This window comes from Cetorhinus maximus, chromosome 7, assembly GCF_964194155.1.
Source record: "Cetorhinus maximus chromosome 7, sCetMax3.hap1.1, whole genome shotgun sequence".
In the NCBI taxonomy this organism is placed as follows: Eukaryota; Metazoa; Chordata; class Chondrichthyes; order Lamniformes; family Cetorhinidae; genus Cetorhinus; species Cetorhinus maximus.
The window spans coordinates 83,803,865-83,821,726 of NC_135885.1; the positions used below are offsets into that span (position 1 = coordinate 83,803,865).

The window sequence follows — 17,862 nt, forward strand, 5'->3', positions numbered from 1 at the left end:
ACAAAGATGAACAGAAGGCTAAATGGAATTGTGAGCAAATTGAGATCTGGGTTTCGGGGATTTCCTTTAGTAAGTTAAAATTAAAAAATCAAGCTACCTGCATTAAATGGGGAAAGTGGGGCAAAAACAATAATCAGAGGGCATAAATTTGCAGTTCCCCTTGGGCTACAGCTTCAGCGGGATATGAAGCAGAGGCAACAGAGAAAACAAGCTGCTCGCAGAGGGAGAAGGGCTGTCAGCAGGAGGCCTTGCCCACCTAAGGTTTTCAGGGTGCACTTCCACCTCCATCTAAAGCCAGGTGAAGTGTGTTCGCTGGCTGCACTTTACCAAGGACGTGATCTCTGAACTGTGACACCTCTTGTAATCAGGTCCATACAATTGTGGTATTGTCAGTGGCTGTTAAAGTAGCCATGTCCCTGAATTTTTACACCAGTGGATCTTTCCACACTGGAACACGTAACATTGCCAACATATCTCAAAGGTATTACCACACCTGGCAAGTCACAGAACCCCTGTATGCTAGAAGAGAGGACTTCAGTTTTTTTCTCTCTAAATAGAGAGAAACAGGCGGCGTGGCCACGTGGCTTTACCGGAATAGCCAGCTTCCTCATGGTGCAGGGAGCTATTGACTACATGCATGCAGCTTTGCAGGCACCACATCTCAATGGGAAGATATACTGAAATCACAAGAAGTACCATACGCTCAACATACAGTTATACAGTTGGTGTGCGACCATGTCCAGAACATCATGTTGGTGAATGCCTGCTATCCTGGCAGTAGTCACAATGCTTTCATCCTGCGCCAGTCTGCAGTTCCAATAATCGTCTAGCAACCACATCAAACCAGATGGTGGCTGCTCAGCAACAAGGGCTATCCACTTGTCTGACCACACACATGTGGCCAGTTCTCATGAAATAAGAGCTGTGTTTCAATGAGATCATCATCGAGTGGACCATCACAGTGCTGAAGCAATGGTTCTGCTGCCTAAACCAATCGAGAGGAACCCTCTAGTACAGAACAGGTGTCCTGATTGGTGGTTTGCTGCATCCTTCTCAACCTGCCCTTCATGGGGGTACAGCAGCTGCCACCGTGGCTTCAGTGGCCACCCCAGGAGGTGGGGAGGAGGTGGCCAGCACATCCACGGTCAGGGCAGGCTATCCAACGACGCACAATCAGACTTTGGTTCCCCTGAATGAAACTCTAGATCCCCATTACTCAACAATTTCGCACCTTACCATCTCTCTATTCCAGACCATCATGGTGACCGTCCTCTTGGCTACAGTCCTGAAATAAAAGCCATCACAAAATGACCATTCTGTAGAATGTCAGCCATGGTTCAGTTGTCTCGGAGTTAGAAAGTTGGGGATTCCAGTCTCACTCCAGAGGCTTGAGCACAAAAATCATGGCTTCTCCAGTGCTGTACTGAGGGAATGCTGCACTGCAGAGGTGCCGTCTTTCAGCTGAGACATTAAACCAAGGCCCCATCTGTTCTTACAGAATGACGTAAAGATCCCCTGACCTATATTTATCTCATAATCAACATTACAAAAACAGATTATCTGGCCATCATCATATTGCTATTTGTGGGAGTTTGCTGTGCACAAATTGCCTGCCACATTTCCTACATTACAGCAGTGACCACACTTCAAAAATACTTCATTGGCTGCAAAACGCTTTGGGACATCCAGTGGTCATGAAAGGTGCTATATAAATGCAAGTCTTCTTTCCTTATACCAACTTTATCTAACAATACTTTCAATAATGCATACAAAACTGAACTAATCATCCTTGTGCTTTTCCTTAGTGCCTGTCTTCTCTGTGCCTTTGCCTGTGTTATTCCTCTGACATAGTGCTGCTTCAGTGGCTGTAACACGGCTGGTGGAAGGCTTCTGACTTTCATTGGGGAGACTGCAGGTGACCTTGCAGAACATCCTCGAGCAGCTTTGACTCCAGAAGGCCTGATTTCAACAGAACCATAGAAAAGTTGTGATGCAGAAAGAGGCCATTCAGCCCATTGTGTCTGTGCCGGCCATAGAAAGAGAAAAAAGAAACTAGCTGGGATTCATTTTTAATCCCACTGTCCTGCACCTGGTCCATAGCCTTGCAGGTTACAGCACTTCAGATGCAGATCCAGGTACCTTTTAAATGAGTTGAGCGTTTCAGCCTCAACCACCAACTTAGGGAGTGAATTCCAGACGCCCACCACATGCTTGGTGAAAATGTTTTTCCTCATGTCCCCTCTAATCCTTCTACCAATCACCTTAAATCTATGCCCCCTGGTAATTGACCCCTCAGCTAGGGGAAACAAGCCTTTCCTGTCACCCTATCTAGGCCCCTCATAATTTTGTACACCTCGGTTAGGTCATCCGTTAGCCTCCTCTGTTCTAAGGAAAACAACCCTAGCCTATCCAATCTCCCGTCATTGCTGCAATTTTCAAGCCCTGGCAACATTATTGTAAATCTCCTCTACATTCTCTCCAGAGAAATTATGTCCTTCCTGTAATGTGACCAGAACTGTACACAAAATTCCAGCTGTGGCCTAACCAGTGTTTTATACAGTTCCATCATTCCATCCCCGCTTTTGTTTTGGACTACATTACCTCGGCATGGGATAGCTGGAAAATGGCAACAGCAGGGCATTGGTGGAGAATGCATGCTGCATTCTTGAGAAAGGACAGTAGGACTGTGCTGTACGGCGGCACTGCCATTTCTCAGAGGTGGAGCCTTAACGGAGTTAGCAATGTACTGGAGGACAGATTACTGGGCTATCGCAACAATCAGCAGCCATGGCTGTGGAAGTCTGAGCATGCATTACAGCAAGCAGAGATTTCATGATCTCAGTCGGAGACTGAACGCTGAGACTTTGGTGACTTTTGCTTGTGCTGCATTGGAAACTGACAGATCGACCATCAGATGCTTCATTGCAGTTCTCAAGGAGTTGATTGCTGTTTCCCCTGGAAAGATTGGTCTCCAAGCTCTGCTTGATCTCTGTGCTGAGTTGAAACTAGACTTCTCCATGCTCATTAACAGTAATAAGAGGCTTTCTGTCGGGCCTGCCAATGCGCAAAGCATTTCTGTGCATGTGCCTGTCAGCATTCTCCTGTACGCCGAGTCTTGTAGCAGAACTTGTTTGTGACCTCGTCTTCCAATAAACTGTCACGTGCGTGCTCCTTTCCCCTGGCCTGGCTGCAACCCACTTGTGCCTGATGACTCACCACAGCTCTATGCTTTCTCCCTAAGGTTAGTGCAGTGCCAGTATAAGAGCTGGTTTCTGTGAGTGTCAGATTAAGTGGTGGTATTTTTTCCTCAGATGTCTATTCTCCCTCTCTGCCTTCAGCCTCGGGCATTGGTTCTTCAGTGTCTGAAAGCACAAGTGCACAAAGGGGAGAGTCTGATGAGATGGAAAAGCCAATGGTGCATGGTTACACTGCCCTGCAGCTTGTGCATCACGACAGGTTGTGGAATAAGGGCGAAGTGGGATTTGAGAAGGTGCACAATGCAGGAACCTAATTCCATCCTCCATGGCTTCAGCGATGTTGCTAGCCTCGGTTACCACCACTCTGGTTATCCCCAGCACCATCTCCTCCAGGGATTCAGCACATGTAGCCATGCCTGCCCACTCCAGTTTGCAGCTGCTGCAAGTTTCTCCTTAAAAGAGAGGGAAGTGTATCAGTGAGAGTATTTGGGTGATGTGCCTGACACAGTTGAATAGCTGGCAGCATGTGAAAGCTGAGAGAGATGAATGTGTAGCTACCTGTACTTTGTGTGTGGGGGAGGTGAAGCACACGAATGCGAGGTTTGAGTCGTGGTTAATATAGATTGCTGGTAGGGGATGTGGCAGTTGGAGAGTGCGTAGGGCTAGTGGTACGGTTGGTAGGATTTGGCATGTGAAGATGCATTCACTGACCTTAACCACTCGTGTGAGGTCATTAAATTTCTTGCAGTACTGCAGCCATGTCTTTGGCGCCTGACCGGCATTGACCACCAGGGCCATTTGATCCCACTGATCAGTTATCAGGTGGGAGGGGGGGAGGGGGTGCTGGGAGCCTGCTCTCTTATCTGTTGTGCCATTTGAGGTCCTTCCTCAGGGTCTTCTAATGTTACCCACATGGTTTTAGCCTGCTGCATCCAGAATACACTATGCCTTTAAGTGTGTGCCACAATCATGGAAATGAGCAGCAGCACAAAGTTTGTGTGTTGCCTACTTCACTTTGATCAGGCCAGGGCTAATCACTTGTCAGGACCCCCTTCACTCAAGTTCAGGAGTTATTCAATTTAACTCCTTAAAACTATTACGATATTCCTCAGTTTTACCACGTTAGTTTGGGTAGCGCTATTCTGTGGCTCCCAAGTGATCACCACTTTTTCCAGGTTCTTCCAGTGAAAGTGACGGCAGACGTTGAAAAACCCACCCATGTGTAGGCAGGTGTATCTGAAGTAGATGGTAATAATGGTGTAACATATGTAATATTTTCAGCAATGCCATAATAATGCTGAGCGCAGATTACAGACATTGTGTTTCTAAGGACTCTCAATTTAGGAACAAGAGTAGGCCATCGACCCCTTAGCCTGCTTTGCATTCAGTAAGATCATGGCTGATCTGATTATAGCCTTGACTCCACATTCCACCTAACCCCAATAACCTTTGTCTCCCTTGTTAGTCAAGAATCTATCTACCCCTGCCTTAAAAATATTCATTGACCCTGCTTCCCACATGTGAAGTGTATCTAATTCAGATACACCTGCCTACACATGGGTGGGTTTTTTCAACATCTGCCATCACTTTCACTGGAAGAACATGGAAAAGGTGGTGATCACATGGGAGCCACAGAATAGCGCCACCCAAACTAACGTGGTAACTCTCTGGGGAAGAAAGTTCCAAAGATTCACGACCCTCAGAGAAAAAAAATTCTTCTCGTTTTCGTCTTAAATAGGAGACCCCTTAATTATAAACTGTTCACCCTAGTTCTAGCCTCTCCCACAAGGGGAAACATCCTTTCAACAGCCACCCTGTCAAGTCCCCTCAGGGTCTTGTATGTTTTGTTGAGAGCTCCTCTGAATCTTCTAAACTCCAATGGATACAGGCCCAGCCAATCCAACCTTTCCTCATAAAAGATAACATCCGCACCAATACCAGGTATCAGTCAAGTGAACCTTCTCTGAACTGCTAATCTATTTATATCCTTTCATAAATAAGGAGACCAAAACTGTACACAGTACTCTAGATGTGGTCTCACCAATGTCCTGTACAACTGCAGCAAAATATCCCCCTTGTAATAAAGAGCAACATTCCATTTGCCTTCCTAATCACTTCCTGTACCAGCATACTAACTTTTGTGATTCAAGTACCAGGACACCCAGATCCCTCTGTACCATAAAGTTTTGCGATCTCTCTCTCCATTCAAATAATATGCTGTTTTTCTATTCTTCTGGCTAAAGTGGATAAGTTCACACTTTCCCACGTTCTCCTCCATCTGTCAAATTTTTGCCCACTCAGTTAACCTATCTATACCCCTTTGCAGACTCCTTATTTCCTCTTCACAATTTACTTTCTTACTTATCTTTGTGTCATCAGCAAAGGGGGGGACAGTGGCATAGTGATAATGTCACTGGACTAGTAATCCAGAGGCCCAGGCGAATTCCCTGGGGACGTGGGTTCAAATCCCACCGTGGCAGCTGGTGGAGCAGTTTGACCATGAAACTACTGCTGATTGTCACAAAAACCCATCTGGTTCACTGATGCCCTTCAGGGAGGGAAATCTGCCATCCTTACTCAGTCTGGCCTACATGTGACTCTAGATCCACAGGAATGTGGTTGGCTCTTAACTGCCCTTCGAAATGGCTCAGCAAGCCACTCAGTTCAAGGGCAATTTGAGATGGGCAACAAATACTGGCCTTACCAGCAATATCTGCATCCCATGGAAGAATTTTTTTTTTAAATTAGCAACCATATATTCAGTCCCTTCATTCAAGTCATTTATATAAATTGTAAAAAATTGAGGACCCAGCAATGATCCCACTGTTTCCTGTTAGCTCACCAATCCATGTCAATATGTCACTCCCCTACACCATGTGCTTCTATTTTCCACAGTAATTTGATGTGACACCTTATCAAATGCCTTCTGGAAATCTAAGTGCAGTACATCCACCGGTTCCCCTTCATCCACAGCACGTTACTTCATCAAAGAGCTCCAATAAATTGGTTAAATATGATTTCCAACATAGGCTGGTCCTGTACCCATTGGAATTTAGAAGAATGAGAGGTGATCTTATTGAAGCACATAAAGTCTTGAGGGGATTTGACGGGGTGGATGCTGAGAGGATGTTTCCCCGTGTGGTGGAGTCTAGAACTAGTTTTGAAATGAAGCGTCTCCTATTTATAACTGAGGTGAAGAGAATTTTTTTTTTCTGAGGACAATTAGCCTGTGGAATTCTCTTCCCCAGAAACCATTTGAGGCTAAGTCATTGAATTTATTCAAGGCAGAATTAGATCTTTTAATTGACAAAGGAGTCAAGGGTTATGAGCAGCATACAGGAAAGTGGAGTTGAGGCCACAATCTAATCAGTTATATGCTATTGAATGCGGCGCTGGGTCAAGCGGCTGAATGGCCTACTCCTCCTGATTCTTGTATTGTGTAGAATCCATTTACTAAGAGGACCTCGGACCTCCTTTCTTGAGGTGGGTGGGGAGACGGATGGAGGAAAAAAAAGAGAAATATGCTGCTGTGCACAAGATTGTTACGTAACAATCCAACAGAAGACATTTTTTCAGTCTTAACAGCTAAAGAATCATAATACTTTACATGTATTCAGCCCATCCTCCTGAACCAGCTCCCTGAAGCACATTTGTCTGTCCTTATCCCATATCATTTTAAAAATGTTATGCTTTGAAGTATTTATCTGCTTTCCTTTTTAAAAGCTGTTATGGATTCCGCTTTCACCTTTGTTTCTGGTAGGTGAATCAATGTCATCAAATTGTTCTGCTTTTTAAAAAAAAATCTTCTAATCTCTTTCTTTGCTCCTTCGGTAATGACCTTAAATTCATGCCCTCTAGTTACTAATATGTCAACCAATAAGTTTTCTTAGATACCTTATCAAAAGCCTGTATCAGATGTTCTCTTAATTTTGTATCTATAATGAAATGTGTTTCAGTTTCTGGAGTCTTTCGTCACAGTTGATATCAAATTAATAAATCTCTTATGTACCCTCTGCATGACCTTGACGTGCTTCAAATGGGGGAATCATGTTCAGTGCCAGAAATTGGACAGAATATTCTAACTATGGCCCAACCAACGATTTGCATGTATTTGGCATGATTGCTATACTCCATGCTCCTAATTATAAAACTGAGGATTCTATATGCTTTTAACAATTATTAGTATTTAATTTAATTTAAAAATGGGTGTTTGAACACCTGAACCTCTGTAATACAAAACCAAAATACTGTGGAGGCTAGAAATTTGAAATAAAAACAAAAAATGCTGGAAATACTCAGCAGGTCATTCAGCATCTGTGGAGAGAAACAGAGTTAAAGTTTTCAGATCGAAGAACTTCCATCAGATAGACTTGAGCCTGCCGCCCCGGGTGTGGATTGGAGATGGCCGCAGGTACTGTCAAGTGCCAAGGCAAGCTATTTAAAAAGCACCCCCTCGGTTCTCTGGAAAATCCATCCCAGTTTTTTTGTTAAATATTAGGCCGTTTAGCCCTCACCCCTCACATCCCATCCCACCACCAGTCCCCATGCCCAATTCCTGCCAATCCCTGTCCCCAACTCACCAGCCTTTGCCCTTGTACCTCCATGCCAACTCATGGATCCACCATGGGCAGAGCTCAGGAAATGCTGAGATGAAATATGATAAAGTTCTAAATATCTATTACAGAGATCAGTAAATAAAAATCACCCCTATTCCTTGAAAGCTCAATTCGAATATTTAAATCCCCTCAGTACTTAATCCCTTATCAAAACAAACAGACTTGTATTCATAGCCCCATATCAAAGACAGTTAATCCTTTAACCTCTTTAGGCTGTCAATCAAACTGTGAATTTACAACAACCACACCTTCCCCCATGATAATTGTAGGTTGTGGAAAGCAGCCAAGTATTAATAATGCTAACATTTAGGACTGCATCAACAAACAACTATTGAAACTGCTGGAGCATATTTTTGTTTCAACTCTTACACCATTTAAATAACTTGACAGTTCTACATATCCTATCCGCCCTTCAGGAGCATTTATGACTACTCTAAAGATTTGTAACTTCCACGCTGCAGGATGAAACCCTTGCTGCAGTGGAAATGTGGTTTGTTTAATATCAGAACTGAGTTAACACAGTCCTGCTGAGTCTGGATTTCTCACATGTGGAAGTAATACCCCGCCTCCATTCCCCCCACCCCTTGGCGTAAATGGTTTCTGCCAGATATTGGGGGCGGGACTTTGGATCCGGGGTCCATTCACCATTTTGGATACGCCATGGAATCTCCGTGACTCGGTGAAAATCCACACCATTGCAACAATTGTAATGACACCCAATTTTGTCATCAACAAGAATGGTTGCAACCATGGGTTCACCCATGGGAATTCCACTGCGTTTTTACTTTCCGCAGAAAGAAAATGACCAAAAAGGGATGTCAGAAGTGTCCTGCACTAACCATAGTATCATAAAATTATTACAGCACAAAGAGGCCTTTTGGTCCATCGTGTCCTTGCTGGCCCTCTGCAGGAGCAATTCACTTAGTGCCTCCCGCCTGCCTTTTCTACACAGCCTGCATATTTTACTTTTTCAGATAATAACCAGTACTTTCACACCTATACCACATACAGATGTGCAATTACCTTGCATGGTCAGGAATTAACATGTGAAGAGGTCCCAATTCCCAATTGAAGGTGTGATAGTCGATCTAATGTCATAAATGCAAAGCAAGAACCTAATAACCTGCATACTGGATTGTTCTTCAGCTGCATTCCACAGTGTTTCATGTTCTAAATGGTACTGGATGAAAGAGAATATTTCAGCCACAGTTGGCAGAGCATGATTAGCTGAATCTACAATGATTCATGTTTCTGCAGGCCTTGGCATATCTGCCAGTTGATGGGCACTGGCTTCAGCAATTTCAGATCAGTGGAAAGCCAGATTGTAGGATTGTGCCATTTGCTGAGAGTAAACCTGCAGCTAATGTGCAGTATAGGACTGGCAAATCCAAGACAACATTGATCAGTTACCACCTCCTTGCAGACTTGCTGCAATGCTGGCTTATGACTAGTGATCCAAAGTGGTAAACATGGCCAACCTTCTTGCAATCAGCTCAACTAGCACCAGCTCTATCATGTCAGCTGCCATGAAACATGTGTCAGCTGCTGAGCTGTTTTGTCACTTGACAATTTGTGAAAGGTTTTGGTAGGATAAATGGCCTGGATTTTTGCCAAGTCGGGATGACTCGGGGGTCCTTTTAAAAATGGCGGCTGGAGCCCAATTCCAGGATTCCTGACTTCATTCCAGGGTTTCAGACTTTCAGGAGTGCTTTTTAAGGGTGTAGGCTGGTTCAGTTCAAAAGTTCGCACCCTGCACTCCCAACCTGATTGGCTGAAAAAAGTTAAGAGTTGTAACAGGTTTAAGCAAGTACAAAGGCAGGGAAAATGTTGGGTGGGGCAGGGAGGGACGGGAGTGATGGTCTGTGTTGGTATGAAAGAAAAGAATAAAAGGGGAAGGTGTGCGATAGGGTGGAAGGCAGGAAAGATAAAATGGTAAAAGGAATGAGTGCAAGGCAAAAGGCAATGGTAATAGGGCAAGTGAAGAAACAAAAGATGGTTGAGGAGATGTAAATGCGAAAAGCAGAATCATTATTAACAGCTGAAAATGGAGCCAAGGTTATGATCTGAAATTGTTGACTCAATGTTGCATGCAAAGCCTGCTAGGCGCTCACTCGAAAGTTGAGGCCCCGTTCCTTGAGCTTATGTTGAGTTTCATTAGAAGAGTGTAGGAAGGTGAGGTCAGAATGGGACAGAGAATTAAAATGATGAGACCAGTAGCTTAGTGTCACACTTGCAAACTGAAATGTTTAACAAACCTTTCAGCCTCCTACATTGTTCCACTGAAGCTCAATGTTAGCTTGAAATGGAATACTAGAGATTGATAATCCAAGTCTAAATTTCATCACAAAGTAAGCCCAGTTCAGAAATATGAATGCTAGCTTTATGATATTTTAATATCTATCCTCATAAAAGGTAAAAGGTGTCCTCATAATTAGAATAATGTGCAAAATAGATGTTGAAGTGACTTTGTCCAAACTGAATCCATTGCATCACTTGGCACTTTCATCAGTTTTTTTTTCTTGTCTTGGGGCAAATCCTACTCCATACTTGTGAACTTGGGAATTTCTTTTGCTCCATCAGTGGAAATTGCGACCACAGAGGGCAATTCATCAACTTTGATAGATCCAAGAATTACTTTTGCAGACCTAATACATCTGTAAATTCTCTCAATTTTGACAGTTTGTACCACCTTTCTCCTCTTCCTAGTCAGTAGCTTGAGTCCTACCAAAAAAAAATTGTGCTTGAAGAATTATTCATCTCTTTAATTCTGAAAGGCTGGCCATTGATATTCCCTCTGTAATGTGCTATAACAGCCAAGATTTACAAATGAGAAGAAAAAATGTCAGGTAACTTAAACTCTGCTTTAGGTTTTCTTCCTGCCTGAGGCTATCTGGCTTGGTCCCAGCTAACAGGAAAACTACCACACAGAGCTAACCTTGTTCTCCATTTTTCATTCAGACAAAGAGAACTTGAAGGAAGAGGAAAAGCTGGAAATGGAACTGGCGACGATGCGTTCAGCCAACGAGGACCAGCGGAGGCACATTGAAATCTTGGATCAGGCATTGAACAACACCCAGGCCAAGGTGGTCAGGTTGGAGGAGGAGGTGGGTTGAAAAATGTATAATTTGATTTGATTGACCTCATTGGTGACAACCAAATTCAACACTGTTGGCCGCAACATATTAAGCAGTTGATATCCAATTAGAAAACTGACTTGGTAATTTAGGGGAAATGATGGCTCAGTGGTAATGTCACTGCACCAGTAATCCAGAGGCCCAGGCTAATGTCCTGGGGACATGGGTTCGAATCCCATCTTGGCAGCAACATGCTGGGCTTTTCCTCCTTTATCTCTTGCTGCCTGAGTTAGAATCCTGCATGACAAATGTGAAGAAGGACCTATCTTTCTGCTAGCTCCAATACTGCCAGGTGAAATATATTTCAGTAGTCTAATTCTACACCATGGTTCAAACATGGACAAAAGAGCTGAACTCCCAAGGTGAGGTGAGAGTGACTGCGCTTGATATCAAGGCCACATTTGACTGAGTGTGGCATCAAGGAGCCCCAGCAAAACTGGAGTCAATGGCAATCAGGGGAAAAACTCTCCGTCGGGTGGAATCATACCTAGCACAAAGGAAGATGGTTGTGGTTGTTGGAGGTCAGTCATTTCAGCTCCAGGACATCACTGCAGGAGTTCCTCTGGTTAGTGACCTCAGCCCGAACATCTTCAGCTGCTTCATCAATGACCTTCCTTCCATCATAAGGTCAGAAGTGGGGATGTTCGCTGATGATTGCACAATGTTCAGCACCATTTGTGACTCCTCAGATACTGAAGCAGTTCATGTCCAAATGCAGCAAGAACTGGACAATATCCAGACTTGGGCTGACAAGTAGCAAGTAACATTTGCGCCACACAAATGCCAGTAAATGACCATCTCCAACAAGAGAGAATCTCACCATCGCCACTTGATGTTGAATGGAATTACCATGCCTGAATCCCCCCACTATCAACATCCTGGGGGTTACCATTGACCAGAAACTGAACTGGACTAGCCATATGAATACTGTGGCTACAAGAGCAGGTCAGAGGCTAGGAATCGTGCGACGAGTAACTCACCTCCTGACTCCCAAAGCCTGTCCACCATCTACAAGGCACAATTCAGGAGTGTGATGGAATAATCCCCACTTGCCTAGATGAGTGCAGCTCCCACAACACTCCAAGCTTGACACCGTCCAGGACAAAGCAGCCCACTTGATTGGCACCACATCCACAAACATTCACTCCTTCCACCGCCGACACACAGTAGCAGCAGTGTGTACCATCTACAAGATGCACTGCAGGCATTCACCAAGGCTCCTTGCAAACCCACGACCACTACTATCTAGAAGGACAAGGGCAGCAGATAGATGGGTACGCCACCACCTGGAAGTTCCCCTCTAAGTCACTCACCATCCTGACTTGGAAATATATCGCCGTTTTTTCACTGTCGCTGGGTTAAAACCCTGGAACCCCCTTCCTAACAGCACTGTGGGTGTACCTATACCACATGGACTGCAGTGGTTCAAGAAGGCAGTTCACCACCACCTTGAAGGCAACCAGGGATGGGCAATAAATGCAGGCCCAGTCAGTGACGGCCACATCTGTGAATTAATTTAAAAAAACTTGGCCCAAAACTAGCCTTAATTAGGCATTAAATTGGTAATTTTATTCAGAATGGCAACAAGGGTGAATATGTAGAGGAAGCTTACTCTGAATTTAACCTGAGCTATAGATGACTTGGGATGATGAAACTATTTACTCGAAATAATAAAATATTCTACTCTTCAGTGCTAACAATCCATGCCCTTTTTAGGCTCCCAAGAAAAGGATAAGGTCCTTCAGGCATATTTTAGGGAGCTGAGAAGGAGACAAGCAAACGGGACCACAAAGGTAGTAATGGCTGGATTACTCTTGGTGCCACTTGATAGTGAGTACAGAAATTGGAGGATAGAGCAGATGAATGCATGACTAGAGATGATGGTGCAAGAGCGGGAGGGCTTTAGATTCTTGGGGACATTGCAACCAGTTCTGGGGAAGATGGAACAGGCTGGAAAGGATTGTGCCTGAACAAGGCTGGGACCTATGTCCTTGTGGGGCAGTTTGCTACTGCTATTGTGGAGGGTTTAAACTAACTTGGCAGGGAGAGGGGAACCAGGAGGTAAAATTAGAAAGGAAAAACAGGCTGCACAAACAAGATGCACAAAGGTGTACGAGTGAAAGGTAGCACAGTAAGTAATTGTAACTAATTAGGTGGGATCAGAATAGGAGAGAATGCAATGGAGTCTAAATTAGATTCGCAGCGTGTTACAATCCTGTCAGAAGCTTTTAACGTTTAAAGAGACACCCGAACACATTGTGATTAACTGACAGAATTTTGCCACAAGGTTTCACATTTTATACAAAAACAAACTTTATTATATAAAAAGAATTAAGCAAAGCAAGCACTACTTACATAATACTATAGTTTATAACTAATTATGCTGCGAACTCAGTTCCACTTTTTATTTCTCCCAACCCCAGCGTCCTCTCCCAAAAATTCTGCTATACATTACAAGAATCTTGAAGGTTCATTCATTCACTCAGTTCTTTAGGGACCAACCCAAAGGTATGCCACAACACTCTGGAACACCCTTTACAGAATCACAGAATCATACAATGCAGAAAAGGCCCTTCGGCCCATCGAATCTGCACCGACAAGTGAGAAACACCTGACCTACCTAATCCCATTTACCAGCACTTGGCCCATAGCCTTGAATGTTATGACATGCCAAGTGCTCATCCAGGTACTTTTTAAAGGATGTGAGGCAACCCGCCTCCACCACCCTCCCAGGCAGCGTATTCCAGACCATCACCACCCTCTGGGTAAAAAAGCTTTTCCTCACATCCCCCCCTTAAACCTCCTGCCCCTCACCTTGAACTTATGTCCCCTTGTGACTGACCCTTCAACTAAGGGGAACAGCTGCTCCCTATCCACCCTGTCCATGCCCCTCATAATCTTGTACACCTCGATCAGGTCGCCCCTCAGTCTTCTCTGCTCCAACGAAAACAACCCAAGTCTATCCAACCTCTCTTCATAACTTAAATGTTTCATCCCAGGCAACATCCTGGTGAATCTCCTCTGCACCCCCTCCAGTCCAACACATCCTTCGTATAATGTGGAGACCAGAACTGCTCACAGTACTTCAGCTGTGGCCTCACCAAGGTTCTATACAACTCCAACATGATCTCCCTATTTTTGTAATCTATGCATCGATTGATAAAGGCAAGTGTCCCATATGCCTTTTTCACCACCATACTAACATGCCCCTCCGCCTTCAGAAATCTATGGACACACACGCTAAGGTCCCTTTGTTCCTCAGAACTTCCTAGTGTCATGCTGTTCATTGAATACTTCCTTGTCAAATTACTCCTTCCAAAGGAGTAATTTCAGGGTTAAATTCCATCTGCCACTTATCTGCCCATTTGACCATCCCGTCTATATCTTCCTGTAGCCCAAGACACTCAATCTCACTGTTAAACACCCGGCCAATCTTTGTGTCTTCAGCAAACTTACTAATCCTACCCCCAACTTGGTCATTTATGTTGTTTATATAAATGATGAATAATAGGGAACCCAGCACAGATCCCTGTGGTACGCCACTGGACACTGGCTTCCAGTCACTAAAGCATCCTCTGTCATCACCCTCTGTCTCCTACAACTAAGCCAAATTATCCTGTATCCCAAGTGCATTTGCCGTCTTTATAAGGCTCCCATGTGGGACCTTGTCAAAGGCTTTGCTGAAATCCATATAAACTACATCAACTGCACTACCCTCATCTACACACCTGGTCACCTCCTCAAAAAATTCAATCAAATTTGTTAGGCATGACCTCCCTCTGACAAAGCCATGCTGACTATCCCTGATCAAACCTTGCCTCTCCAAGTGGAGATAGATTCTCTCCTTCAGAATTTTCTCCAATAGTTTCCCTTCCACTGACGTGAGACTCACTGGCCTGTAGTTCCCTGGCTTATCTCTACAAACCTTCTTAAATTGCGTAACCACATTAGCTGTTCTCCAGTCTTCTGGCACCTCCCCCGTGGCCAGAGAGGAATTAAAAATTTGGGTCAGAGCCCCTGCGATCTCCTCCCTTGCCTCTCTCAGCAGTCTGGGACACAAATCATCCGGACCTGGAGATTTGTCCACTTTTAAGCCTGCCAACACCTCCAATACCTTGTCACTCCCTATATCAATTTGTTCAAGAACCTCACAGTCCCTCTCCCCGAGTTCGATACCTTCATCCTCATTCTCTTGGGTGAATACGGATGTGAAGTATTCATTCAACACTCTACTGATGTCCTCTGGCTCCACCCATAGATTGCCCCCTTAGTCCCTTATGGGCCCTACTCTCTTTCCTTGGTTATCCTCTTCCCATTGATATACTTATAGAGTATCTTGGGATTTTCCCTACTTTTACCAGCCAGAGCTTTCTCATATCCCCTCTTTGCTCTCCTAATTGCTTTCTTAAGCTCCACCCTGCACTTTCTGTACTCCACTAATGCCTCTGCTGATTTGCTTCCCTTGTACCTGCTAAAAGCCTCTCTCTTCCTTCTCATCATTATCCTGAATATCCATGGTTCTCTGGGCTTGTTACTCCTTCCTATTATCCTAGAGGGAACATGTTGAGCCTGTACCCTCCCCATTACCTTTTTGAACACCCCCCACTGTTCTTCTGTAGATTTCCTCACAAGTAGCTGTTCCCAGTCTACCTTGGCCAGATCCTGCATTATTTTACTAAAATCCGCTCTCCCCCAATCCAAAACATTTTTTGCGACTTGTCTATTTCTTTGTCCATAACCAGCTTAAACTGTGCCACGTTGTGGTCGCAATCACTAAAATGCTCCTCTACCGCCACCTCAGCCACCTGTCCGGCTTCATTCCCCAGAATTAGGTCCAGAACTGCGCCGTCCCTTGTTGGGCCCTCTACATATTGACCTGAAAAGTTCTTTTGTACACATTCAAGAAATCCACTCCATCCAAGCCCTTAACACTATTTCTATCCCAATTAATGTTGGGAAAGTTGAAATCACCTAATATAGTTACCCTATTGTTGTTTTTACACACCTCCGCAAATTGTGCAAATATTTGCTCCTCAATTTCCCGCTGACTATCTGGGGTCTATAATAAACACCTAATGATGTGGCTGCCCCTTTTTTTATTCCTAAGCTCTACCCACAAAGCTTCATTCGATGCCCCCTCCAAGATATCATCTCTCCTTACTGCAGTAACTGACTCCTTAACTAATAATGCAATGCCTCCTCCTCTTTTACCCCCTCCCCTGTCTCTTGTGAAGATTCTATATCTAGGAATGTTGAGCTGCCAATTTTGCCCCTCCCTCAACCACGTCTCTGTGATCTTTAATTCTGGTGTTCCAACTATTCTCCGAGGTATGACTTTTATGGGGATCCTTCCGTTAGCTTTTGAGCTAAGCAATCCTCCAAATTTTCTTTAAATCTCAAGACTGTGGATTCCTTGAACTGGCTGCTGGCAGATGGTCAAGTGACGTCCCACAGCTTTCCAAGCTAACTCTGCTAACTGCTTTCTGCCACAAGGCTCTGTGAGGACCACAGTAGATTTCACCCTCTAGCAACAAGCTAGGCATATATTCCTGCTGCTTTTCCCTTATGAAATACAAACTGAGCTTGAGTTCCATCCGCATTCTGTGTGGTGAACAATAAACAATATTTTCTGTGCTTAAAGAGCAGGTCTGACTAACAATCATCTCCTGTTGGCACTCTTAATTCAGTGAGTCTATACCAGTCCAAAAGCTGCAACTGCCTGCTGTGAAAAACATCAGCTAATTTAAACAGAAGAACCTTCCATTACAACAGCCCATCTCTATGACAACGTGGCATGCTTTGGGATGGTTTTGAACAGAAATCTAAACAAATTATTTTACCTTCAACACAAATTTTTGATTCTGCAACCTATTTGAATAATTTATATTTCTAACGGATGTAATTGCCCTCTCTCCGGACTCCCTGGGTCCATGAAGAAACCCCATGTTTACAAAGTACATTTCAGCTTATTTCACCAAGATAACAGCCTGGCTCTTTCAAGAGGCCCAGAGATGTGTCATCCATGGTTCAAATCATCTCCCTTCTAAGCCTGACCTCATTAACAAACACTTTGAACTGTAATTATCCTGGGTCCATTTGAATTGGACGTACTTAAGGGTGGCTTATCAGTTTCTCAATCAGATGTTTCCATTTAACGTATATTTAACACTTTAACCCCCAACCTAAAATTCATATTCCTAAAACATGAATTCACCAAATTTTCACGACAAGTGCATGTTTGTCAATGTAAGGAATGTGGGAAATAAGGTGGTTAGACGTAGGTGCAGGTAGTCAAGTGGAAATATGATGTGGTGATAACAGGAGACCTGGTTCAAAAAAGGACAGGGCAGGGTACTAAATATCCCTGGATACAATGTGTTCAGGAAAGATAAGGAGGAAAGAAAGGAGGAGGTGTGGCAGTGTTGATTAAGGAAAATGTTACAGTGGGAGAGAAAGATGATGTCCTGGAGGGATCAAAGAACCTGTTTGGTTACAGCTAAGAAACAATGGAGGTACCATTACACCACTGGGCCTACAGCTAGTGGGAAAGATATAGAGGAATAAATTTGCAAGGAGATTACAGACAGGCACAAAAATTGAGTATTAGAAAGGGGGACTTTACACTATTAATATCACAGTCTATATTAGGATAATTAAAGGGCAGAGAGGGGGCATTTCTGAATTGTGTTCAGGAGAATTTTCTAGATCAGAATGTTGCCAGCCCATTGTGTCAGGAGGTATTGCTGGATCTGATTCTGAGGAAAGAGGCATGTCAAGTGGACCAAGTACAAATAAGGAACATTTAAGGGATAGCAATCATAGCAAGACTTAGGTTAGCTATGGAAAAGGACAAGGAGCAATCCAGAGAAATTAATTGGCAGAGGGCCAATTTTGATCAGGTTATAACAGATCTGG

General features: G+C 44.0%; 1 protein-coding gene across 4 annotated transcripts in view; it reads left to right on the forward strand.

Annotated features, from left to right (window-relative positions):
- amotl1 (angiomotin like 1) overlaps positions 1-17,862 on the forward strand; it is a 148,013-nt gene that overhangs the window by 99,966 nt on the left and 30,185 nt on the right. For all 4 annotated transcript variants that reach the window (XM_078545779.1, XM_078545780.1, XM_078545781.1 and 1 more), the window contains one exon: positions 10,772-10,917. In XM_078545779.1, the coding sequence (XP_078401905.1) occupies positions 10,772-10,917 (146 nt within the window). The remainder of the gene's footprint in view (positions 1-10,771; positions 10,918-17,862) is intronic.